At 42.8% G+C, this 26407-nt stretch overlaps 1 protein-coding gene across 7 annotated transcripts in view; it reads left to right on the top strand.

The window, feature by feature from the left end:
- The first annotated feature begins 410 nt into the window (after nt 1-410).
- Nucleotides 411-26407, top strand: part of specc1la (sperm antigen with calponin homology and coiled-coil domains 1-like a) — a 283895-nt gene continuing 257898 nt past the window's right edge. For 4 of the 7 annotated variants that reach the window (XM_059983331.1, XM_059983330.1, XM_059983329.1 and 1 more), the window contains exons 1-2: nt 412-570; nt 10776-10968. In XM_059983331.1, the coding sequence (XP_059839314.1) occupies nt 10813-10968 (156 nt within the window). In that variant the 5' untranslated portion in view covers nt 412-570; nt 10776-10812. Of the gene's footprint in view, nt 571-9480; nt 9572-10775; nt 10969-26407 lie in introns of those variants that run through there. The other 3 variants (XM_059983328.1, XM_059983332.1, XM_059983334.1) reach the window with 3 other exon arrangements.

Raw genomic sequence — 26407 nt, 5'->3', positions numbered from 1 at the left:
AACAATATTATATTTCCATCTCCTAATCAACACTTTCAGTCCATTCATTTGCTTTACTTGTCAGATTTACCTTGTCAAAATAGACACAACCCAAACCTGAATAAGTGCTTTGTCGGATTTTTTGTATGGGGTACTGTGAGAGCTCTTAGCGCGGTACCTAAGTGCCGATGAAGCGTGGAGACCGCCGGGCCTGGGTCCTCGTCCCGATCTGAGGGGCGGTGGGGCTCCGCTCCGCCGTTACGAACGGCGTTCGCCTCGCCGGGGACCGCCCTGGCGTCGCGGCGCCGAAACCGCGTGCCACCTGGCGCATGCGCGTTGCAGCAGGGAGCGGTGGTCTCTGCCCAGCGCGCTTGTGTGATTCGAGGAGCGGGCGGCGGGCTGACGGACGTGCGCAGGCGCCGGTCGGGAGCGGGCGGCGGGCTGACGGAGCTGCGCAGGCGCCGGCCGGGATCTGGTGGCGGGCTGACGGAGGGGCGTTGTTGTTTGCTGCTTTCCGCCGCGGTAACGTTGGTGGCGGGGCGGCAGCGGATGCAGCGCGGCGCCGGCCGCCGCTCGGCTCCAGCCCTGCAGGTAACTGCGGCTTCTCGGTCTGGCGTACTAACAGATGGAGAGGCCCAGGCGCGCACCGGGAGGGAGGGACGTGGGTTTTAGTGATTGATGGAGGGCTGGGGACGGACAAGCAGGTGACTTAAGTTAACTAGAAACCTGAGTCGAGAGCGAAAACCGAGGGGTGGGGGTAAAAGGGCAGTGTTGCAGCAGAGTGGGGGGAGGCGGGTGATTGGATTTCGTCTCTGCAGAGACAGAAGTAGTGGAAAATGGGAGTCTGGGGGAGGAGAGAGGAAGGAAAAGGGTGGATTCCAGGGAAAGAAGATGGTTGACTGACGTCTAAAATCTGCAAATCATCAAACACGCTGTTGGAGTGCATGCCTTTCAGACTTTAAGGACTTTCCATAGCCCAGCTTCTGTTGACCACTGACTTCTATCAGCACTTCTGGTTATTGAAGCTGTCTTGAATAACTCACGTGTAAAAGTGCATGTGAGGTGCACAGATCTTTACCACTTAAAGCTGTGATGTTGTCAATGTCTCGTTTTGGTGTCAGAAGTATTTGTGTCTCCAAGTAAATATGTTTAGTTAAATTTTTGATGGGAAAAGTCCAGTAGTATATGCAGGCAATGTCAAATAGTCTAGAATGGCATCTTGATGAGCATGAGTAAGTTGGTCTGAAGAGCCTGGGTAAGCTCTTTGTCTTTTTATCGGCTTAAGGATAACATTACTCCAGAGGAAATGCATTGAAGATTTAACAAACTGTCCTATGGGGAGAATTTGAGCAGCTTCGACTTACTTGTGAGTGGTGGGAGGTGCAATACGTTTGGCACTTTTCAGGAGAGGAGTCTGAAATCTGAATAATGAACATTTTCTTAATTTAGTCAAATGCAAGTTCATGTGTTTAATTAAGACAAAGGAGGCATTTGGTTCATGAAATCAGTAGTTTCTCAGTACCCACTCATTTACCCACTTATTTCCCTGTAATCATCTTTCCATAGGAGCATCAACTCAACTGTAATTCCCTCTTTAGCTACCTACTCAAGATTTAACATGCAGCGGCCAATTAACCCTTTCAACCAGCATCTGTTTGGGATGAGAGAGGTGTTATAGCATCTGGTCACAGGAAGACTGTGCAAACTCCAAACAAGCAGCACCACAGAAACAAATAACGAGCAAGCCATTCAAGAAACAAACTTATTTCACCCCCATTCCCTAAAAATTAGGTGTTCATGCTTGCTTGTAGCTAACATAAGTCCAAGCAGCTGTTAGTGTTTCTTCGCTGGCCCTTTATCAGTCCCCACTGCATTGTTAGCTTAATGTAGGAACATTTATACACTATGCATGTGTACAGTAGCTAGTTTTTGTAGTGACCTGTGTATCCAGTGTTTATTTTGCCAGTTGGTGCAGCGATTAACTTGTGCTCCTGGTGCAATACCATGGCATTGTACAGTCAATCTGTACTCTTATCGGTACTATGCTCTTTTTCATGGTTAAAGCACTCAAGCACATCAGTGCTTACCCACTGAGGTATAGCTGAATTTACCTGTGTGCCCCAGTAATAGTGATTAGCTCGCCACCCTTAGTCCAGAGTTACTTAGGAACAGACCTGTGGGCACTAGCAGTGTACCCCATTTTTATACAGTAATGTAGCTGTACCCACCGATGTACGATCCTTGCATTGAAAGCAAACACCCACGTTCCTGGTTCCAGATCTATTTCAATCTTCAGTTTCAGTCCTGCATACCTAAATAGTGGAATTCTGCCTGGTGTGGTACTCTGCAATAATGTGATGGGCTGCTTCATGTAAAACAATTATAATGTTGTTCTGCCTTATTGTATTTTACGTGGCTTTACAGTTTAAGAAGCAGTAGCCAGCACTCAGACCTCTGGAATTCAGACCCATGTCTCTTTCCTCTGTGATGAATTCCCCTAGACGATAGATGTCCAGAAAGTTGAAAAGTGCTGTTTGATGTCAGGAGACAGACAGTCATACTTTATTGATCCTGAGGGAAATTGGGTTTCGTTACAGTCACACCAACCAAGAATGGTGTAGAAATATAGCAATATAAAACCATAAGTAATGAAATAATAATAGGTAAATTATGCCAAGTGGAAATAAGTCCAGGACCAGCCGATTGACTTAGGGTTGACACTCCGAGGGAGGAGTTGTAAAGTTTGATGGCCACAGGCTGGACTTCCTATGACGCTTAGTGAAGGAAAGCACATCATTTGTAGATAGGAATGCTCCAGACCTGGGTTCTGAATTGAATTGAATTGACTTTATTTCTTACATCCTTCACATACATGAGTAAAAAATCTTCACGTCTCTGTCTGAATGTGCTGACTTTCATTCTGGCAGTAACAGCTGGTGCTTCTGGTTGGGGATCCTCAAGGTGAAGTAGTTTTTTTCAAGTTGGCTGTGCACTTAATGATGCACTTTTCTTTACAAATTAGACCCTTTTGTTGACATCCGCCTGTCCAAGCTGTTCGATGCTGCTTGTGCCTGAGGCGCCGCGTAAAGAACCAGTCACATGGGAATTTTTAACCAGTGGAGAAATCAGCTCTGGGATCACAGCAATTGTTTCATTGTCATTATATACTCTGTTATCATTTGAAAACTACTCACAGTGGCTGCTGAATTGGTGATCTTAACTGCACTTTTTGATGGGAAGTTTCAGCTTTGACATTACAGGCAAGATTGAGAAGTATTAAGTGCTGTAATCAGGCATCTTCTCCCACCATTTCATAGAGATAGTTTCTTCACAACTCCCCAGTCTACTCTTTTATGGCATAGCAGATGCGACACTTGTCTTTCCATCATCAGGGAACTCAAATCTTTCTTGAAACAGCAATTCACTTGCACTTTTTCTTTCGATATCTTGCATTGTTTTCAGTACTGTCTCTGCATCAGAAATCAAACTCAGATTGGAATTTGTTGCAGAATGCTCAGTTGGCAGGAATTATCCCAAACCTGCCACTTAAATTCTTCATCACACTTTGATCTGTCTGTGGCTTCCTGTAGTGCAACAAGCCCCCTTGCGAGTTGAGGAAAAGCACCTGCACGGACGCAATTAAACCTCTAAAGTTCATGTTGACTTCAGCAGTTTCATGTATGTTGCTCTGTATCTGAGCTACACAGTCTTATGATAGATCATCATAAGTACTCCTGTATTTTTTCAACATGACCTGTAATGCATTCCCTACTTTTCACAGCTATTATATTCCTTTAATACACTCTATGTAATTGCTTCTTTGTACAGATGTAAAGCTTATTTGAGTATATTATTTCTTTATAACTAACTATTCCATCAACGAGGTATTTGAACAGCTTATCCGCAAGGCAAATCTGATTTTGTCTTGTATATTTCTTTCTCGCATTCATTCTTCTTCCAACCTCTCTGCAGCATAATACCAGATTTCTGCCTTTCACAATTCTGATGAAGGACCTTCACCCTATAATGTTAGCTGTTCTGTGTGATCTGCTTCAGACTAACAGCATCTGTATTCTCGATGCCACTATCCTGCGGTGCATGTGAACTTCCCTGTGAGGATGTTTATCTTAATCCAGTTGAGGCAATATTCAAGTGACCTGTACAGTCCCAGTTTGCCAGAACTGCTTACCATGCTTTAAGAATGCAATGCCCCTTGTGGACTCTGTCACCGGTCAGCCAGTAATCTGTACTGTCCTAACTCAGACCGCAAGTAAGGCAACATCTGCAGATGTTGGAGCTCACAGTAATACACACAAGATGCTGGATGAACTCGGCACGCCAGGCAGCATCCATGGAAAAGAGTGAACGGTCAATTTTCGGGTCGAGACCCTTCATCAGAAGCTAATGAAGGTTCTGGTGAAGGGTCTCAGCCCGGAACATCGACAGTTTGCTCGTTTCTGTGGATGCTGCTTGGCCTGTTGAGGTCCTCCAGAATTTTGTGTGTAGTATGGTATTTCAGTATAGTTCTGACTTAGGGAATAACTTGGAGGCTTTCTTCTTCTACCCAGAGGATGTCATCTGTATTTTTTATGTATTGGTTCCAGTGTAGAAGTGCAGATCATGTCCTCTCCCTGTAGAATACTGTGCAGGTGCCCTATGGTATTCTTAACATAGACCATTTTGGAATATATGCAATCTTAGAACTGTAAAAGCTGTTCCCCAACTATAGAAATTCCATAGTGTTGCCCTTACCCTTTCTCCCACCCTTTATTGAACTGCTGAGCTATGCTATTGGTTCTTATTCTTAAGAGAGCAATATACCTTCGGCTGTTCTGAACTTTTTTGGCTGTGTCCATTCCCCCTCTTGCTGGATATGAGATGGCCACCTCCTGAAATGCACTATGCAAAATACATCCAGTCTATTAAGAAGATCCATAGCTCAGATTTTAAGGTATTCATGGCTGTGATCCTATGGTTATCCAGGACACCAAAAGTCCTTAGAGTTCCGATGTCACTCCCACAAGTCATGAGCTACCCTGCCATCTCTCTAGTTATTAAATTACCAGAATAATCTTAACTATGATGGGCAGGAAGGCGTGGATGGTGGTGTGAGAGATGGAATTACATCTTTAGAAAGGGGTTACACAGGGTCAGAAAATGTTGAATCTTTGTGCATGGAGCTAAGAAACTGCAAGGGTTTTAAAAAAAAAAACATTATGAGAATAGGCTTCCAAATAGCAGCCAAGGTATGGGATTGAAATTGCAAAAGGAGCTGGAAAAGGCATGTAATAAGGCTCATGTCACACTTGTAAATGGGATTGGGAAAATCAGGTTGGTGTTGGATCACAAGAGGGAATTGCTTGAGACGGCTTTTTAGTGCAGCTTGTGTTTCAGCCTACTGGGGAAAGGCCATCTTAGACTGGGTGTGTAATAACCCAGATCTTGTTAGAGAGCGTAACGTCTAGGAGGCAGTAATCATAATCTGATTGAGTTCATACTGCAGTTTGAGAGGGAGAAGCACAAGTCACATGTTTCAGTATTGCAATGGAATAAAGGGAATTATAGAGGCATGATGGGGGAGCTTGCCCAGGTGAATTGGGAGGGACACTGGCAGGGGTGACAGCAGAGCAGAGATGGCTAAAGTATCTGGGAATAGTTCATGAGGTGCAGGATAGCTAAGTCCCACAGAAGAAGTTGTTCTCAAATGGCAGGAATAGGCAGCCGTGGCTGACAAGGGAAATTATGGACCGCATAAAAGCAAGGAAAGGGCATACAAGGTAGCAAAAGTGAGGGGAAGCTTTTAAAATCCAACAAAAGTCAACAAAAAATGCTATACGAAGGGAAACGATGGAATATGGGAGCAGGCCTGCCAAAAATATAAAGCAGAAACCATAAGTTTTTCAGTTGTATAAAGAGTAAAAGGGAGGTGAGAGTTGATACTGGATCACTGGAAAATGATGCTGGTGGGATAGTAATGGGGGACAAAGAAATGGCAGATGATCTTAATGGGTACTTTGCATCTGTCTTTACTGTAGAAGACATTAGCAGTGTGCCAGAGGTCTGAGTATCAGGGAGCAGGAGTGAGTGTCATTACTATTACAAAGGAAAAAGTGCTAGGCAAGCTGAAAGTTTTTAAGGCGGATAAGTCACATGGATCAAATAGAGTCCTGAGAGGGGTTGCTGAAAAGTTAACAAATGCATTGGTCACAATTTCTCAAGAATCACTTGATTCTGGAATGGCCCCAGGGGTCTGGAAAACTGCAAATGTCAATCCACTCTTTAAGAAAATGGGAAGGCAAAAGAAAGGAAATTATAGGCCAGTTATGGGAAAGTGTTGGAGTCTAATTAAGGATGAGGTTTTAGTGCTTGGAGACTAATGATAAAATAAGTCAAAGTCAGCATGGGAAGTCTGTGAAGGGAAATCTTGCCTGACAAACCTGTTAGAGTTCTTCAAGGAAATACAAGCAGGGTGAACAAGGTAGTGGTGGTCATTTGCTTGGATTTTTAGAAGGCGTTTGATAAGGTGCCACACATGAGACTGCTTAATGATAAAATCCGATGGTGTTACAGGAAAGATACTGGCATGGATAGAGGAATGGCTGACAGGCAAGAGGCAGTGAGTGGAAATGTAAGGGGCCCTTTCTAGTTGGCTTCCAGTGACTAATGTTGTTCCTCGAGGGTCAGTATTGAGACCGCTACTTTTCACATTGCCAGTGATTTACATAATGGAATTGATGGCTTTGTGGTAAAGTTTGCAGATGATACGAAGATTGTTGGAGGGGTAGGTAGTGATGAGAAAGCAATGCAATTGTAGCAGGACTTGGGCAAATTGGAAGAATGGGCAAAAAAGTGGCAGATGGAATACAGTGTTGGGAAATGTATGATAATGCATTTTGGTAAAAGGAACAATAGTGCGGACTATTATCTAAATGGGGAGAAGGTTCAAACATCAGAGGTGCAGAGGGACTTGGGAGTCCTCGTGCAAGACTCCCAGAAGGTTAATTTACAGGATGAGTCTGTGGTAAAGAAGACAAATACAATGTTGGGATTTATTTTAAGGAGACTGGAATAAAAGCAAGGACAATAGTCACTAGTCAGGCCGCATGTGGAAGATTGTCAACTTTTTTGGGCCCTATATCTCAGAAAGGATGTGTTCTTATTGGAGAGATTCCAGAGGAGGTTCACAAGGATGATTATGGGACTGAAGGGGTTAACATCCGAGGAGCTTTTGGCAGCTTTGGGCCTGTACTCACTGGAATTTAGAAGAATGTGAGGGGATCTCATGAAATCTACTGAATGTTGAAAGTACTAGATAGGGTGGCTGTGGAGAGGATGTTTCCTTTGGTGGTGGTGGTATCCAGAACTATGGGGCACAGCCTCAAAATTGAGGGGCAGCCCTTTAGAACAGAGGGTAAGGAGGAATTTTTTTTAGCCAGAGAGTAGTGAATCTGTGGAGTGCTCTGACACAGACTGCGGTGGAGGCCAAGCTTGGAGGTATATGGAGGTGGAAGTTGATAGTTTCTTGATCAGTCAGGGTGTCAAAGAATATGGTTAAAAAAAGGCAGGTGTATGGGGGTTGAATGGGATCCAGGATCAGTCATGGTGGAATGGCGGAGCAGACTCGATGGGCTGAATGGCTTAATTTGTCTCATAGTCTGCTATTTCTGTTAGATTATTGGTCTTGCATTACCCAAAGGACCATTTTAAGTTCAGGTATTATAGGCCAGTTAACTTCTCGTTGATGATGAGCAAATTTTTGATGAATTTCAAGGGATGGAGTGAATCCTCATGTCTAAGTCAGCATGAGAAGGTCAGTTTGTCAAATTTACCTGAATTTGGAGGGAAGTGTGGTTAGCGGTGATTTCATTAAGCTCCTGCATGGCTAACTAACGAAAAGATTTAAAACATTAAACTAACAAATGAATTCAGCATGACTGAATTGCAGAAGATGCTCAGCTGTCGTTTATTTTTTTTATTTAGTGATACAGGGCAGAGTATACCATTCCAGCCCCGTGAGCCATGCCCCCCCCCCCCCCCCCAACAAACCGATTTAACTCTCAGGAGACAATTTACAATGACCACCAATCTGATACATCTTTGGATTGTGGGAGGAAACCGGAGGACCCACAGAAAAGCCACACATTCCACGGGGAAGATGTACAAAGACTCCGTAAAGAGTGGCACCGGAATTGAACTGCGGAAAGTCACAAGCTGTAGTAGCATCGTGCTCAGTGCTACGTTACCAGGCTGTTAGTCCCACCCTTCAAACGTGGCTAATGAGTCTGTGCTAGGGTCACAGCAAATTCTTCTCTGGCTTCACATAACATATTCCAGAATATACTTGTTCAGGGTCATGGGGATTTAATGCATCTATATGTTTAAAGACTACCTTTAGGTCTTTTGGAATGGCAAAATGTTTTAGGATATCACCGTGCTGAACTTTCCAGCTTCCATGGCATTCTTGACAGTAAATACAGATAGGAGGTCTTAATTTAGGACCTCTCTCATCTGTGGCTTCACACAGATGACCACACTGATCCTTAGGCAATGTTCTCACTCTAACTGCCCTTTTGCTGTTTACCTGATTAGAGAATATAGGATAACTCATGCCCCCTTTACTCCTTCCTGATTTTCCTGTTCAGTGTACTGTATGTTTGGCTGCCAATGACTAGTGGTGTTCCTCAGGGGTCTGTGTTGGGACCACTTCTTTTTTCATTGTATGAACTGTTTTGGGCTCCTCATCTAAATAAAAGATGTGCTGGCATTAGAGAGGGTTCAGAGGAGGTTCACAAGGATGATTCTGGGAATGAAAGGGTTATCATACGAGGAACATTTGATAGTTTAGAATGATGAGGGGGCGATCTCATTGAAACCTTTTGAAAATTGGAAAGCCTAGAAAGAGTAGATGTGGAAAGGATGTTCCCTGTAGTTGGGAAGTCCAGAACAAGAGGACACAGCCTCAGGATAGAGGGTCATCCATTTAAAACAGAGATGTAGAGAATTTTGTTTAGCCAGAGGGCGATGAATTTATGGAAATTGTTACCACAGGCAGCTGTGAAAGCCAGGTCATTGGGTGTATTTAAGGCAGAGCTTGGGTTCTTGATTAGCAACATCCTCATAGGTTACAGGGAAGATTGGGGCTGAGGAGAGGAAAAAAGATCAGCCATGATTGAAGGGCAGAACAGACTTGATGGGCCAGATGGCCTAATTCTGCTCTTCTGTCTTATGGTCTTAATGTGCCAGGAGCATGTCAGCTCTGAGCTCTTACCTTAAAATCTCCTACTTGTCAGATGTCCCTTTACCTGATGATAACCTCTTCCAATCAGTTTTTTCCTCTCTAATGCAATAAAATTAGCCTTACCCCACTTTAAGACTTTCAATCTTTTCACACAACTATTTAAAAACTATTAGTATTGTGGCCACTGTTCACTTGAAATGAGGCTGGCTAACTTGTATCAGTCTCAGCCCAAAACATCAACTGTTTATTATTCTCCTCCGTAGATGCTGCATGACTTACTGAGTTCCTCCAGCACAAAAGCAGTAAAGGCTGACTTATCTTCAGAGATGTTCAGTTTGGGTACAAACAGATAAGGTAACCTTCCACATCTCCTTTTCTCAATTACCTTAAGATCACCAGTCCAAATATTAGAGTCACACCCTGTAAATTCTACCTGTAAAATCTGTTTTCTGAGTCTGCTACCTGATTTGCTGATCAGTTTCCACCACTTTTAGTTCATATTTCATCTGCCTTACTTGTCAGACTTCTTGCATTATAATAAATGTAGTTCAGCCGCGCGTTCCTCCCATGTGTCTTTTCATGCCCATTCTAAAGCATTGGTCCATGACCACCTCTGCTGCTACGATGAGGCCGCTCTCAGGCTGGAGGAACAGCAGCTAGCATCTTCCCCCTTCCTTTTTCATCCTGATGAGGGGTCTTGGCCAAAAATGTCAGCTTTTTTTTATTCATTTCCAAAGATGTTGCTTGACCTGATGAGCTCCTCCAACATTTTGTGTGTGATGCTCTGGGTTTCCAGCACCTACAGAATCTCTTGTGTTTGCGTGAGATTTTTTAAAAAATATCTGTACAGCTGAAAATTAGCCACAGCTTAAAACCAGCCAATGAGGACATAACAGTAAACATTAGTAGTTTTGACTCCTAGGACAAACTTTATGAAGTAATATGCACTTCCCTCACTCATAAAAGGCAGACTGTTCAGAGCAGATTGTTGAATTCCTGACTGGGAAAGCTTGAGTTTAAATACATTCTCGTCTGAAGTCCAGCTGCTAGAAAGTGGGATCTGGAAGGTATTTGGGTTTTGTGTGAAGGGACAAAGTACAGCAGAAATAGTTGAATGGTTGATTTTTATTCTACAGAAGTGATCTTGTACATCTTTCTGAAGAATGGAAGTGGAGTTGAATATCATGGTTTGATGTGTATTCTGTCGACTCAAGTTTAAAAGATAAAAGCCCAGGCTGACCCAAAAGCCAAAGCCTAAATAATAAAACTGAGGAAAGAAGTGAATGCTTTATCATTAATTTTTGTGAGAGGCGTGACCATTAGCTGTATTTCAGGTGGCGATGATTAAATATTTGAAAAAGTAAGGAAGTTGCACAGTAGTTAATGACAACATAGACTAGGGCGGGCTCAATGGACATGATGTCTCCTTCTGTTCCTATTTTGTTGTATACTTGTATGTTATTTGAGAAACTTAATATTGACATTTTATTGCTTCAAACAACAGGTTTCAACTTACATGTCTCCACACCCCTGACTGTACAGGTAACTTGTTTTCCAGATTTGGCTGTAAATGCATCAAAAACCGCAAGCACAGAATGAAGAAGGCAAGCAGGTCCGCTGCTGCGGCATCCAAAGTCCAGGGCACTTGTAAAATGCAGACCATCGAGAAAGTTAAATCTGACAACTATTCTTCACTGAATACAATCACAAAGACCTCAAAAACACCAGGGACAACAGCAACGTTGACCAAGGTAACTGATTGTTACACTTACTGTGTAATTGAACATTTCTGTTAATATCACAATTTAAAGTGAAAGTGATTGCTGTTTGCCCATTTTCTCTCTTGTTCTTTGGTTTTGTCATTTCCCATCCAGGGATGAATGCTTATAAGCTCTAACTTCCAAGCAACTGAAAAAGAATGATTTCAAGTTAAATGATGACTGTTGGGAAACTTATTTTGTCTGGTTTGAAGTTAATGGTTTTCAGGAGTTCATGGGGAATAAAGTGTGGCAAAACCTCTTTCTTGTGCATCTTCTCCATGAGCTCTAGCCTGGGCTGCAATCAGTGGCTCAGTCACATGTCCCTAGCAAGTTGAGGTTGTGAATAAGTGGTTCAACATATTTGATCCTCTCTTGCTCCTAGTCAGAAAGCAAAGGATTACTTCCCATTATTCAAGTCATAACATGCTGACCAATGTGACTTTATGAGTTTGTCCCATTTGCCTGTGTTTGATTGACATCCCTTGAAACCAGTTGTTACAAAAGTGGGCCATATCACCTCCCTGAAGACTATGGGAGATTCTAAGGGGGCAATAAAGATAAATCAGGTGGTGGGAGTAGCGGTTGAATGATTACAGGCTTAATTTTAAAAAATAATTCCTTGGAGGCACTGAGGATAAAATATGTAATCACCTTATCGCTTGTTAACTCACTGTTCTCTTAGATGTTGTTCAAACTGCTTTATAGTTGTTGTAAAGCAATGATATTTGTTTTTGACTGAAGAAATTGTGTTATTTCTGGGGCTGGCTCATGATTTATTGTTGCTCACTACTGCAGTGTTAGCTGGTGCAATTCCCATGCTCTAATCACACAGTGACACAATTGCTGAGAGTTAGGGTTTGTATTCAGTGGAGTAAAGTTCAACAGCTACTCTTTTGAATGGTCTTCACTGCATTTCTCTCGAGCATAGCCCAACTGAGATATCGCTGCCCTGCTTTATTTATGTGCCTTCAGGCAGGGAGTCGGGTTCTGTCTGAGTTATAAAATTGCAACTTTTTCCTTAATTGATCAGTGCTTGAGGATGGATTTAAACAACAGGCAATTGGCTGTGGTCATTAATCCATAACAAAAATGGCAGAAGCAGACCGAACAAAATAGAAGTGTAGGCAATATAGTGTGGAGTATCTGAAATATGGATTTATACCAGCACCAAGCAACCAACAATGTCTGTTGTGTGAAAAAGTTTTTTCAAATGAGGCAATGTATCATGTCCATTCTGCTCAAACGCTTGAAGAGAATATATTGATAAAGAGCTTGATAAAGACAAGAGCTTGGCTTATTTTCAGTCATGTTGAGAAAGCCTTCAGAAATGGAAGACACTTGTTTGCCTGCAATTAACAGCAAAACAGTGATGATTTGCATACCTCATACAACATCTTATTGCTCATTGCTTAATCTGGAAAGCCCCAAACAATCATTAAAGCAATTTGCTCAGTAGCAATTCTGTTCAAAAACGAATAGCTGAAATGTCTGGGAATGTGAATGACATATTGTGCAATATACTTAGGACAACAGGGTTTGCTCTGCAATTGGATGAATCAACTTTGCCAGTCAACTTTTTCTTCACTTCCTTATACATAAAAGCCAAAGAGAGGGCATATAATAGAGCAAAAATTAGTGGGAAGTTAGAGGATTGGGAAACTTTAAAAAAAAAAACAACAGAAGGCAACTAAAAAAGTAAGAAGGTAAAGGTAGAATACAAAAGTAAGCGAGCCAGTAATATTAAAGAGGATACCAAAAGTTTTTTCAGATGCATAAAGAATAAAAGAGAGGCGCGAGTGGATACTGGAAAACAATGCTGGGGAAGTAGTAGCGGGCAACAAGGAAATGGCGGGTGAACTGAATAAGTATTTTGCATCAGACTTCACTATGGAAGATACTAGCAGTATGGTGGAAGTTCCAGGTCTTGAGGGTCATAAGGGGAGTGAAGCTGCCATTACTAGGGAGAAGGTTCTTAGAAAACTGAAAGGTTTGAAGGTGGATATAGCACCTGGACCAGATGGTGTACACCCCAGGATTCTGAAAGAGGTTGCAAAGAGATTGTGGAGGCATCAGTAATGATCTTTCAAAAATCACTAGATTCTGGAATGGTTCTGGAAGACTGGAAGTTTGCAAATGTCACTCTGCTTTTCAAGAAGGGAAGAAGGCAGAAGAAAAGAAACTATAGGCTGGTTAGTCTGATCTCAGGGTACTTGGAGGCACATGATAAAATAGGCTGTAGTCAGCATGGTTTCCTCAAGGGAAAATCTTGCCTGGCAAGTCTAGAAATTCTTTGGAGAAATAACAAGCAGGATGGTCAAAGGAGAATTGCTTGATGTTCTGTACTAGGATTTTTAGAAGGCCTTTGACATAAGCCTGCTTAACAAGCTACAAGCCCATGATATCACAGGGAAGATTCTCGTATGGACGAAACAGTGGCTGATCGGCAGAAAACAGTGGAAATAAAGGGAGCCTTTTCTGGTTAGCTACTGGTGACCAGTGGTGTTCCACAGGGTTCTGTGTTGGGACCGATTCCTTTTACATTTTAGATGTCACTGACTTCGATGATGGAATTGATGATTTTGTTGCAGAGTTTCCAGGCGATATGAAGGTAGGTGGTGGGGCAGGTAGTTTTGAGGAAATAGAGAGGCTACAGAAGAACTTGGATTAGGAGAATAGGTAAAGAAACGGCAGATGGAATAGTGTCAGGAAGTGTATGGTCATGCACTTTGGTAGAAGGAATTATTGTGTTAACTACTTTCTAACTGGAGAGGAAATACAAAAGTCTGAGGCACAAAGAGATTTAGGAGTCCTTGTGCAGGTTTCCCTGAAGGTTAATTAGGTTGAGTCTGTGTGAGGAAGGCAAATGCGATGTTAGCATTTATTTTAAGAGGACTAGAATATAAAAGCAAGGATATTGAAACTGGTGAGGCCTCACTTGGAGTATCATGTGCAGTTTTGGGCCTCTTATGTGTGGGAACTGGAGAGGGTTCAAAGGAGGTTTGTGAAAATAATTCCAGGATTAAACGACTTGTCTTATGAAGAGCATTTGATGGCTCTGGGCCAGTACTCACTGGAATTTAGAAGAATGAAGAGTGACAGAATTGAAACCTATTGAATTGTGAAAGATCTTGATAGAGTGGACGTGGAAAGGACGTTTCCTATGGTGGGAGAGTCTAAGACCAGAGGGCACAGCCTCAGAATAGAGGGGCATCCTTTTAGAACGGAGATGAGAATGAATTTCTTTAGCCAGAGAGGGGTGACTCTGTGGAACCCATTGCCACAGGCAGCTGTGGAGGCCAGGTCTTTGTATTTAAGTCAGAGGTTGATAGATTCTTGATTGGTTAGGGCATCAAGGGATAGAGGGGGCAGGCAGGAGATTGGGGCTGAGAGGAAAAATGATCAGCCGTGATGAATTGACAGAGCAGACTCAATGGGCCAAATGGCCTAATACTACTCCAATATCTAATGGTTTTCTGGTCTTAATGTTCACTTAGTAAAAGATGAAAGCATGATTCAAGAATTGTTATTTGCAAGGGGATGAGAAGCAGCAAAAATATTTTGGGCTGTTGAGCAATTTTTCCAAGGAGAATGATGTTCGCTCACCAGTATTCCTGCTTGTGCCACAGGTGTGGCACCATCAGTGACAGGATGCCACAGTACAGTTATACTTTGAAAAAAGCAGTACCTAACATTCACAGTGTAATTCACAGACAGCATCTTGTCGCAAAAAAACTTGCATGGTCGGCTGCACAATTCATTAAAAACTTATCACGGCAGTAAATAAAATCAAGTTGCATGCTCTCAATTCTCAACTATTTTGAGAGCTTTTTATTGAGAATGATGAACAATTTGAGTATTTGATGTTGCACACAGAACTCAGAATCCTCTCAAAGGAATCTTCGAGAGATGCTTTTATGCACTTTTTGAAACTGATAAAATTCTTCGAAGACTCAAATGCTTCATTCAGAAATCAAATCAATAATCTCCATATTTGTCCAATTTATTCATATTGGCTGTCACGAGCTTTGTCAATTTCCAAGCATTAATTTGGAAGCAAAAGAATGAATACCAGATGATCTTCAAATGTACTGTACCTACCTGAGTGAGCTACATAAAGGCATGTCCATAAGACCACGACATAGGAGCAGAATTAGGTCATTTGGCCCATCCAGCCTGCTCCGCCATTCAATCATGACTGACCCTTTTCTTCCCTCCTCAACTCCATTTCCCAGCCTTCTCCCTGCAACCTCTGCCTTAAAATACACCCAGTGACCTGGCATTCACAGCTTCCTGTGGTAATAAATTCTAAGAATTCACCACCATCTGGCTAAAGAAACTTCTCTGCATCTCTGCTTTAACTGGATGCCCCTCTATCCTGAGGCTGTGACCTCTTGTCCTAAATTACCCCACCATGGGAAACATCCTTTCCACATCTACTGTCTAGGCCTTTTAACATTCAAAAGGTTTCAATGAGGTGCTCCTCATCCTAAATTCCAGTCAGTACAGACCCAGGGCCATCAAAAGTTCCTTATATGATAACCCTTTCATCCCCAGAATCATCCTTGTGAATCTCCTTTGAACCCCCTCTAATATCAAGAGCTCAAAACTGTTCACAATACTCAAGTGCGGCCTCACCAGTGCCTTATAAAGCCTGAGCATACATCCCCTGCTCTTACATTGAAGACCTCCTGAAATTACTGCTAACATTGCATTTGCCTTCCTCGCCACCAATCTTACCTGCAAGATAACCTTCAGGGTGTTCTGCACAAGGACTCAAGTTCCTTTGCATCTCAGACTCCTGGATTTTCACCCCGTTTAGAAAATAGTCTGCACATTTATTTCGACTACCATTGTGCATGGCCATGCATCATCCAACATTGTTTTTCATTTGCCACTCTCTTGCCTGATCTTCTAATCTAAGTCCTATTGCAGCCCACCTGTTTCCTCAACGCTACTTGCCCCTACACCAATCTTTGTATCATTTGCTAACTTGGCAACAAAGCTGTCTATTTCACCATCTAAATCATTTATATACAGCATAAAAAGAAGCGGTCCCAACACTGACCCCTGTGAAACACCACTAGTCACTGGCAGCCAACCAGACAAGGATCCTTTTATTCCCACTCATGGCCATCTACCCATGAGCCAGTGCTCTAACCATGCCAGTAACTTTCCTGGAATACCATGGGCTCTTAACTTGGTAAGCAGCCTCATGTGTGGCACCTTGTCAAAGGCCTTCTGAAAGTCCAAATGTACAACTTCCACTTCATCCCCCTTATCTATCCTACTTGTAATTTCCTCAATGAATTGTAATCGCCTCGATGACTTGTAATCTCCTCAAAGACATGTCAGCTCGATTTCAGGGTCTTCTGTCGATCCAGATTCGATATTGGGTAATGAATTAATTCTTGAACTCTTGTAATGTGGAATTAACAGGAACGATGAAGGAAGAACTGATCTCATTGCAAAATGACTTTGAACCGAAGCCAAGGTTCAAAAAAACGTATCAGGATTTTTGGTTGATGAAAGAAATCTCTGAACGCTATCCAGCACTATGGAAAAAGGTCAAGATGTTCCTTATTGCCTTTCCAGCATCATGTTAGTGAAATGCAGTTTCTGTGCAGTAGCCCGGCTTCTTTCAAAGCAACGAAACAGACTGCAGATTACTGACCGTGGGGACCTGAGACTCTCGAGTGCCATTCAGCCTGATGTCAGGAAGCTGATATCACTGCAACAAGCCCATCCATCTTACTGAAAGGTGAAAAAGCAATAGAGCAGTGAAAGACTGGACTAATGTATGTTCCAAAATTGGTTTTTGTGTAATTAACTATAGAAGTAATTTTATTTGCAGCTTTGTATACATTTCAGTAATTTTTGCTTTGAATTTGCAGTTCTTATCTTTCACTTTGCACTGTAAATAAAAATGCTTTGGCTTATATGTAATGGCCAGAAGTGGATGTGGTCTGGGAGCCAAGTGTCAATAACCCTAAGAAGCTTGGAAATCTCTGGCATAGTTTGACAACCCGCCGGGTGAACACGTTGTCCTTTCCCCTCTCACCTTAAACCTCTGCTCTTTAGTTCTTAACTACCAAATCTTTTGGTAACAGCCGATGCAGATTCACCCTACCTATACCCCCCCCAATAATCTTATGCATCTCTAAGATCACAAGAAATACTGCAGATGCTTGAAACCTTGCTCAACACACAAAATGCTGAAGAAACTCATTGTATTCGTCAAAATCTATGGAGGGAAATGAACAGTAGATATTGCGGGCCGAGACTCTTCAGTCCCGGTGGAGGTTCTCTGTCTGAAGCATCAACCGTTCATTTCCCTCCAAAGATGCTGCCTGACCCACTGAGTTCATAGAAGTATAGAAAACCTACAATACAATACAGGATCTTCAGCCCACAAGGTTGAGCTGAACATGTCCCTACCCTAGAAATTGCTAGGCTTTCCCATAGCCCTCTATTTTTCTAAGCTCCATGTACCTATCCAAAAGTCTCTTAAAAGACCCTATCATATCTGCCTCCACTACTGTTGTCAGCAGCCATTCCACGCTCTGAGTGAAAAAAAGTTAACCCTGACATCTTCTCTGTACCTACTCCCCAGCACCTTAAACCTGTGTCCTCTTGTGGCAAACATTTCAGCCCCGGGAAAAAGCCTCTAACTATCCACACGATCAATGCTTCTCATCATCTTGTATAACTCTGTCAGGTCAGTTCTCATCCTCTGTCACTCCAAGGAGAAAAGGCCAAGTTCACTCAACCGATTCCCATAAGGCATGCTCCCCAATCCAGGCAACATCCTTGTAAATCTCCTCTGCACCCTTTCTATGGTTTCCACATCCTTCCTGTAGTGAGGTGACCAGAACTGAGCACAATACTCCAAGTGGGGTCTGACCAGGGTCTGATATAGCTGTAATATTACCTCTCGGCTCCTAAATTCAATTACATGATTAATGAAGGCCAATACACCATACGCCTTCTTAACCACAGAGTCAACCTGTGCAGCAGCTTTGAGTGTCCTATGGACTCGGACCCCGAGATCCCTCTGATCCTCCAAACTGCCAAGGGTCTTACCATTAATACTATATGCTGCCATCATATTTGACCTACCAAAATGAACCACTTCACACTTATCCAGGTAGAACTCCATCTGCCACTTCTCAGCCGAGTTTTGAGTCTTATCAATGTCCCAAGTTCCTCCATGATCTATAATGGCATCCCTCATATTCTCCAAGCAACACACAAATGCTGGAGGAATTCAGCAGATCAGGCAGTATCTATGGAAAAGAGTATCGTTGACATTTTGGGCCGAGACCCTTCATCAGGACTGGAAGAAAAAGATGAGTCTGTAAGAAAGTGGGGGGTAGGGCTGGAAGAGCGACAAGGTGATAGGTGACAGTGGGAGAGGTGGGAAGTTGATTGGTGAAAGAGATAAAGGGCTGGAGAAGGGGAAACCTGATAGAGGTTGGGCGTCCATTGAAGAAAAAGGGAGGAGCACCAGAGGGAGGGAGGAAATAGGCAGCTGAGGAGATAAGGTGAGAGGAAAATGGGAGTGGTGAAGGTGGGGGAGGTTGCATTACCAGAAGTTCAGGAAATTCAAGTTAAATGCCATCAGGTTGGAGGCTACCTAGAAGGAATTCAAGGTATTGTTCCTCCAACCTGAGTGTGGCCTCATCGTGACAGTGGAGGAGTCCATGGACACGTGTCAGAATGGGAATAGGAGTGGAATTAAAATGGGAGGCCACTAGGAGACCTTGCTTTTTCTGCCAGATGGAGCATAGGTGCTATGCAAGGTGGTCTCCCAATCTGTGTCGGGTCTCACCGGTATATAGGAGGCCATGCCGAGAGCCCCGGATACCGTAGGTGACCTCAACAGACTCACGGGTGACGTGTCACCTCACCAGGAAGGAATGTTTGTGGCCCTGAACGGTAGTGAGGGAGGAGGTGTAGGGTCAGCTGTCGCATTTATTCTGCTTGCAAAGATAAGTGCCAGGAGGGAGATCAGTGGGGAGGGACGAATGGACAAGGGAGTCGCGTTGGGAGAGATCCCTGCAGAAGGTGGGTTGGGAGGGTGCAGGAAAGACGTGTTTGGTGGGGGGATCCTGCTGGAGATGGCAGAAGTTCTGGAAAACTATGTGTAGGACATGGTGGGGTGGTAGATGAGGACAAGAGGAACCCTGTGAGGCCTGAAACGACTGTACTTTATCTTCATAGATGCTGCCTGGCCTGCTGAGTTCCTCCTGCATTTTCTGTGTGTTGCTTGGGTTTCTCTTGTTTGTGAGACCAGTGTATGCTTGGAACATAGACTGTTCCACAGAGCCAACAAGCTGTTGTGCCCATGGCTACACCTTTTGTTGAAAGAAAGTTCGAGAAGCTGAATGAGTGAGGGTAAGTTCCACCAGAAGGAGGAGAGTGGTGGAGGGGGAGAATTGGTTGAGTCCACCTTCCTGGTGGGGAACGGAGGTGTATAGGGACTGGATATCGATAGTGAAAATAAGATGATTGGGACAGGGAATTTGAAGGATCAAGAGCGTGTGAAGTGTTACGGATGTAGATGGGAAGGGCCTGATGGTCTGTATCCCAGGGTACTTACGGAGGTGGCTCTAGAAATCGTGAACGCATTGGTAATCATTTTCCAATGTTCTATAGATTCAGGATCAGTTCCTGAGGATTGGAGGGTAGCTAATGTTATCCCACTTTTTAAGAAAGGAGGGAGAAGAAAACAGTGAATTATAGACCAGTTAGCCGGACATCAGTGATGGGGAAGATGCTGGAGTCAATTATAAAAGATGAAATAGCTGCACTTCTGGATAGCAGTAACAGGATCAGTCCAAGTCAGCATGGATTTACGAAGGGGACATCATGCGTGACTAATCTTCTGGAATTTTTTGAGGGTATAACTATGAAAATGGGCAAGGGAGAGCCAGTGGATGTAGTGTCCCTGGACTTTCAGAAAGCCTTTGATAAGGTCCCATTTTGGAGATTAATGGACAAAATTAGAGCACATGGTATTGGGGTTAGGGTAACTAACATGGATAGAAAATTGGTTGGCAGACAGGAAACAGAGTAGGGATTAACGGGTCCTTTTCCGAATGGCAGGCAGTGACTAGTGGGATCACAATACATGGCTCGGTGCTGGGACCACAGCTATTTACAATATACATTAATGATTTGGATGAAGGGATTAAAAGTAACATTGTCAAATTTGCAGATGACACAAAGCTGGGTGGCAGTGTGAAATATGAGGATGATGTTAGGAGAATGCAGGGTGACTTGGACAGGTTGGGTGAGTGGGCAGATACATGGCAGATACAGTTTAATATGGATAAATGTGAGGTTATCCACTTCGGTGGCAAGAACAGGAAGGCAGATTACTATCTGAATGGTGTCAAGTTAGGAAAAGGGCAAGTACAACAAGATCTGGGTGGTCTTGTACATCAGTCACTGAAAGTAAGCATGCAGGTACAGCAGGCAGTGAAGAAAACTAATGGCATGTTGGCCTTCATAACAAGGGGAGTTGAGTATAGGAGCAAAGAGGTCATTCTGCAGTTGTACAGGGCCCTGGTGAGACCACACCTGGAGTATTGTGTTCAGTTTTGGTCTCCAAATTTGAGGAAGGACTTTCTTGCTATTGAGGGAGTGCCTCGTAGGTTCGTGAGGTTAATTCCCAGGATGGCGAGACTATCATATGTTGAAAGATGGGAATGACTGGGCTTGTATACACTGAAATTTAGAAAGATGAGAGGGCATCTGATTGAAACATATAAGATTATTAAGGGATTGGACACGCTAGAGGCAGGAAACATGTTCCTGATGTTGGGGGAAGTCCAGAACCAGGGGCCACAGTTTAAGAATAAGGGTAAGTCATTTAGAATAGAGTTGAGGAAAAACTTTTTCACCCAGAGAGTTGTGGATCTGTGGAATGCTCTGCCTCAGAAGGCAGTGGAGGTCAATTCTCTGGATACTTTCAAGAAAGAGTTAGATAGAGCTCTTATAGATAGCGGGGTCAAGGGATATGAGGAGAAGGCAAGAACGGGGTACTGGTTGTGGATGATCAGCCATGATCACAGTGGCTCGAAGGGCTGAACAGCCTACTCCTGTACCTATTGAAACCAGGGAGGATAAAACTGAGTTGAGGTATGTTGAGGGGCAGGAACAATGGGTCTACCTGGACAGGCGGGTTTGTGGATCTTGGGTAGGAGGTAGAAATGGGAGGTGTACGGTGAGGGAACTATGACGTTGGTCACAGTGGATGGGAGATGCATAGAGTTAATAAGGAGAGTGATGGTGTGGGAGACAATGGCCTGGTACTCCTTAGTGGGATCCTGATGGAGTGGTAAGTAAGAAGAGATGTCTGATGGTTGTCACCGGGCCGCAGCAACATAGAGAGCAACCCACCAGACTTCTACAGTACCCCCCCCCCCTATATGCGGGTTTGGCGATGTTTGGATAAGTGTGGAGAGGGTGGAGAGCAGTGCGTTTGGAAGGAGTGATGTTCGAATTGGAGCAAGGAGTGGTGAAATTGAGACTGTTGATGTCCTGTTGGCAGTTAGTAATGAAAAGATCCAGAGCGTGGTGTTGAGGAGGAGGGTTGAAGACGGGAGAAGCAGTCATTAGTGTGGGCTGGAGAGTCCTTGCCCGAGAAGTAGGCCCAGAGACGGAGGCAGTGGAGGAAGAGCTTCGTGTCATGCCAGGCGTGGGACAATGGTGAGGCTCTTGCTGAGGACATTATGTTTTGCCTCGGAGAGGGGAAGTTCGGAGGGATTTTCTCTCGTTTATGATTGGCCTCCCACTTTCTTACTTTGACTCCTCGTCCCCTTTATCCCCCAGTCCTGATGAAGGGTCCCCATCTGAAACATCGACTATACTCTTTTCCATAGATGTTGCCTGGCCTGAGTTCCTCCAGCACTTTGTGTATTGCTTGGATTTCCAGCATCTGTAGATTTTCTCTTGTTTGTGATCCATAATCCTCCTATGCTCCAAAATTCCCAACCTGCTCTACCTCCCTCCGTAATAACTCAGTTCCTCAAATCCTATCAAACATCTTCATAAATCTCCTCTTCACTCCTTCCATTTTAATGGCATGCTTCTTGTAGCAGGTGAACAATACTGTAAAAAAAATATTCCAAATGTGGCCTCACCGACTTTTTTGTGCAACTGCAACACAGTATCCCAACTTCTGTACTTCAGCCTGGCTGATGAAAGCCAGCATGTTGAAAGCCTTCCTCACCACCTGATTTACCTGTTATGTCATTTTCAGGGAACATAACATAAGAAACTGGAGCAGGAGTCGGCCATCTGGCCTGTCGAGCTTGCTCCACCATTCAATAAGATCATGTCTGATTTGGCCATGGACTCATTCCCATCTACTTGCCTTTTCCCTATAACCCTACTATGCAAACATCTATCCAACCTTGTCTTAAATATGTTTAGTGAAGTAGCATCCACTGCTTCATTGGGCAGAGAATTCCACAGATTCACCACTCTCTGGGAAAAGCAGTTCCTCCTCATCTCCATCCTAAATCTCCTCCCCTGAGCCTTGAGTCTATGCCCCCTCGTCTCACCTGTCAGTGGAAACAACTTGCCTCCCTCTGTCTTATCTAACCCTTTCGTAATTTTATGTTTCAAAAGATCTCCTCTCATTCTTCTGAATTCTAATTAGTACATTCCCAGAGGACTTAATCTCTCACTCATCTCTGGAATCAACCTGGTGAACCTCCTGTGTACCACTCCAAAGCCAGTATATCCTTCCTCAAGTAAGGAGACCAGAACTGCACACAGTACTCCAGGTGCGACCTCACCAGTACCCTGTACAGTTGTAGCATAACCTCCCTGCTCTTAAATTCAATCCCTCTAGCAATGAAGGCCAACATCCCATTTGCCTTCTTGATAGCCTGCTGCACCTGCAAACCAACCTTTTGTAATTCATGAACAAACACTCCCAAGGACCTCTGCACAGCAGCATGCTGCAATATTTTTGCCATTTAAATAATAATCTGATCTTCTATTTTCCCTTCCAAAGTGAATGACCTCGCATTTACAAACATTGTATTCCATCTACCAGACCTTTGCCCACTCACTTAACCTGCCTATATATCTCTGCAGACTCTTCGTATCTTCTACACAATTTGGTTTTTCATTCAATTTAGTATCATCAAGCTTGGATTCACTACACTCGGTCCACTCTACCATATCGCTAATGTATATCGTGAACAGTTGTGGGCCCAGCACTAACCCCTGAGGCTCACCACTCACCACTGATTGCCAACCAGAGTAACACCCATGTATTCCAACTCTCTGCTTTCTATTAGCTAACCAATCCTCTATCCATGCCGATACATCACCCCCAACTCTCTGCATCCTTATGGATCAGTCTTTTATGCGACACCTTATCGAACGCATTTTGGAAATCCAAGTAAGTAATGTCCGCCTGTTCCTCTCTATCCACTGCGCTCGATATATCCTGAAAGAACTTCAGTAAGTTTATCAAACAGGATCTCCCTTTGCTGAATCCATGCTGCGTCTGACTGATGGATTCATTTCTTTCCAGGTGCCTCACTATTTCTTCTTTAATGATAGCTGCAAGCATTTTTCCAAATAGAGATGTTAAACTAACTGGCCTATAGTTACCTGCCTTTTGCCTGCATCCTTTTTTTTTGAACAGTGGTGTGACATTTGCTATCTTCCAGTCCGCCAAGACCTGTCCAGAGACCAAAGAATTTTGGTCACCAAAGCCTCTACTATAACTTCTGTGGTTTCTTTCAGTTCCCTGAGATGCATTCCTTCAAGACTAGGGGACTTGTCTATCTTCAGGCCCAGAAGTTTACTCAGCACTACCTCTCTAGTGATAGCTATTGTATTGAGGTCCTCGCCTCCTATTGCATCCATAACATCTCTCTTTGTCATGTTAGACATGTCCTCCACCATGAGGTCCAACACAATGCAGTCATTCAAAGCCTCTGCCATTTCCTCATTGCCCAATATCAATTCCCCCTTCTCATCTTACAAGGGACCTTCGTTCACTTTAGCCCCCTTTTCTGCTTTATAGAATTATTGAAATAATTACTATCTGTTTTTATATTTTGGGCTAGTTTATTTTCATAATCTACCTTCCCTTTCTTCATTGCTCACTTTATGGTTCTTTTTTTTAAAAAAGTCTTCCCAATCTTCCAGTTTCCCACTGCTCTTGGTTACTTAGTATGCACGAGCTTTTAGTCTGATACCTTCTTTTATTTCCTCAGTTATCCAAGGCTGGCTCTGCCTACTCTTACTGTCCTTGCTTTCAACTGTTGCATACTTCTGTTGAGCATCGTGAAAAGTCTTCCACTGTTCCTCAACCATCCCACCAAATAGACTGTGTTCCCAGTCTACACTAGCCAAATCCTCCCTTGTCCCATTGTAGTCTCCATTGCATAATACACTGGTTTGTGATCGAATTATTGCACCCTCTGTGTACTTGTATTTTGCATTCCCTTTGTTCTACAGTTTCTTTATGTTAAGGTCTGAATTATTAACTGCTGCAGCTGTAATGATAGGATTTGGATACAAATCTTGGAATGGTCATTGCAGGCCTGAATTATTCTGTTAATTCAGCTGCTGCAACACCAGCAAGTATATTTGCATTTTTATATCACCTTGAGCTTACTAATTAGTTCTGTTTCTGAACTCGACACAATCTGAAACCTTATCCAGTTTGGGAAAACAAATATAAACAGAAGCAAGTGCTGGTGAGTACTTTGAAATGGGAGATGCATCAAAATACTTGTCGCACGATCGTGTTGATATGAGAACGGAGTTTAGCCACAGTGTTGTTTGCGGTTTGTTTTCTGACTGAAAGGTAGTGAATGTGTGGTAATAAAGTTAACCACATTTCCTGAGTATTTCTGCCTAACACTGAGCAAACAGAAACTATCTTAGTGGTTGATTTCATGTGGCTTGAGTGTGAGCTAGAGAGTATCGGGGATTGTATAATTGTGCCCTTTGCATTTTTTGATTAGAAAAATGCTGGATTTGTTTATAAATAATTGTGTTATGTAAGTATTAATGTGGTCAGATGTAATATGCAATTGGGTAATTTTATAACCATCTGGAACTGGATGTCAATGTGCAATATTATTGGAAGGATTTAATCATTTTCAAAATTCTGAAAAAATTGATAATTTAAATTAAAAGATATTATCAGCCAGTCAAAATATGCTGTAGAGGGACTGGAGTGGTATTCGTTGACACTTGGGTTTTACAGGAGCTATCATGGAGAGGTGCCTCAGATGGACTGATTGAAGAGAAGCATCATCGTGTGCCTGGCTACTCCTAATCAACTCAATTAGTTGCTCATCATTTTACGTTCACTAATGTACTCTGCTGGCACTGAAGTACTTTCAAAGTAATGTTTTAAATGTGACATTCATGTTCTGCATAGAAAATTTTTCAGATAATGGGAATTATTGTATACGAGACCAGACCATGACCCTGTGAGCCCTAATTAATGGTGTGGTATGATTCATTTCTGTCGAGAGAACAGTCTAAACTGTGAATAAGACACGTACAACGTTAAAGCTCACCCTTGCATTCAAGCATCGACTAATGAAAGGTCAGTGTCTCTTCCCCAGATTATCCATTTTTGTGGGGAGAATGGGAATGCATTTGCTTGCATTATTCTGTACTGATTTGCAAGTTCTAGCTTCCAGTGTCGCTGTTTGCCAGGGGCTGCTGACCTCACTACTCGAGTTCACTGAGGCAGCACTCCAGCTCTGCTGGTAAGGCCAAGCAATGAGTATGCACTGGCTTCAAGTCGGCGCAATAGTCTGCCATTCAACGGACCAGAAGGGATTGGGTGGCAAGTCGTTTTGGTGTTTTAAAATAAACTTACTTTTTCAATCTTTTTATTAGTTTTTAAAAAAAAAACATAACATAATATTATATTAAATAGGTTATGAATACAATAGATTTGAAATTAAATTAGTAACAAGATAACAATATCTTATTAAACTATCAGCGAAAAAGGATCATACAATAATCAATCTAATCTATATTGATTATACATGAAAAGATTAAAAATAATCATCAAAAGAAAAAAAAAGTATAAAATATAAGAAAAAATTTATATTTAAGGAAATAATAAAAAAAATAAACCTAAACTAACATGGGCAGTAATAATAGTTTATATGTATATGATAGTGTCAAAAACTCCAGAACTCCATACCAGAACAAGAATAATAAGAGTAAAGGTCTGGAAGAAGTCAAATTAATTCATATGAAAGTGTTGAATGAATGGTCCCCAAGTTTCTTCAAATTTAATTGATGAATCAAAAATAGTACTTCTAATTTTTTCTAAACTTAAACAAGAAATAGTTTGAGAGAACCTCTGAAATGTGGTAGGAGGATTTACTTCTTTCCAATTTTGTAATATAGATCTCCTGGCCAT

The sequence above is a fragment of the Hypanus sabinus genome, chromosome 10 (assembly GCF_030144855.1).
Source record: "Hypanus sabinus isolate sHypSab1 chromosome 10, sHypSab1.hap1, whole genome shotgun sequence".
Lineage (NCBI taxonomy): Eukaryota > Metazoa > Chordata > Chondrichthyes > Myliobatiformes > Dasyatidae > Hypanus > Hypanus sabinus.
This window is presented reverse-complemented; position numbering and strand designations above follow the sequence as displayed.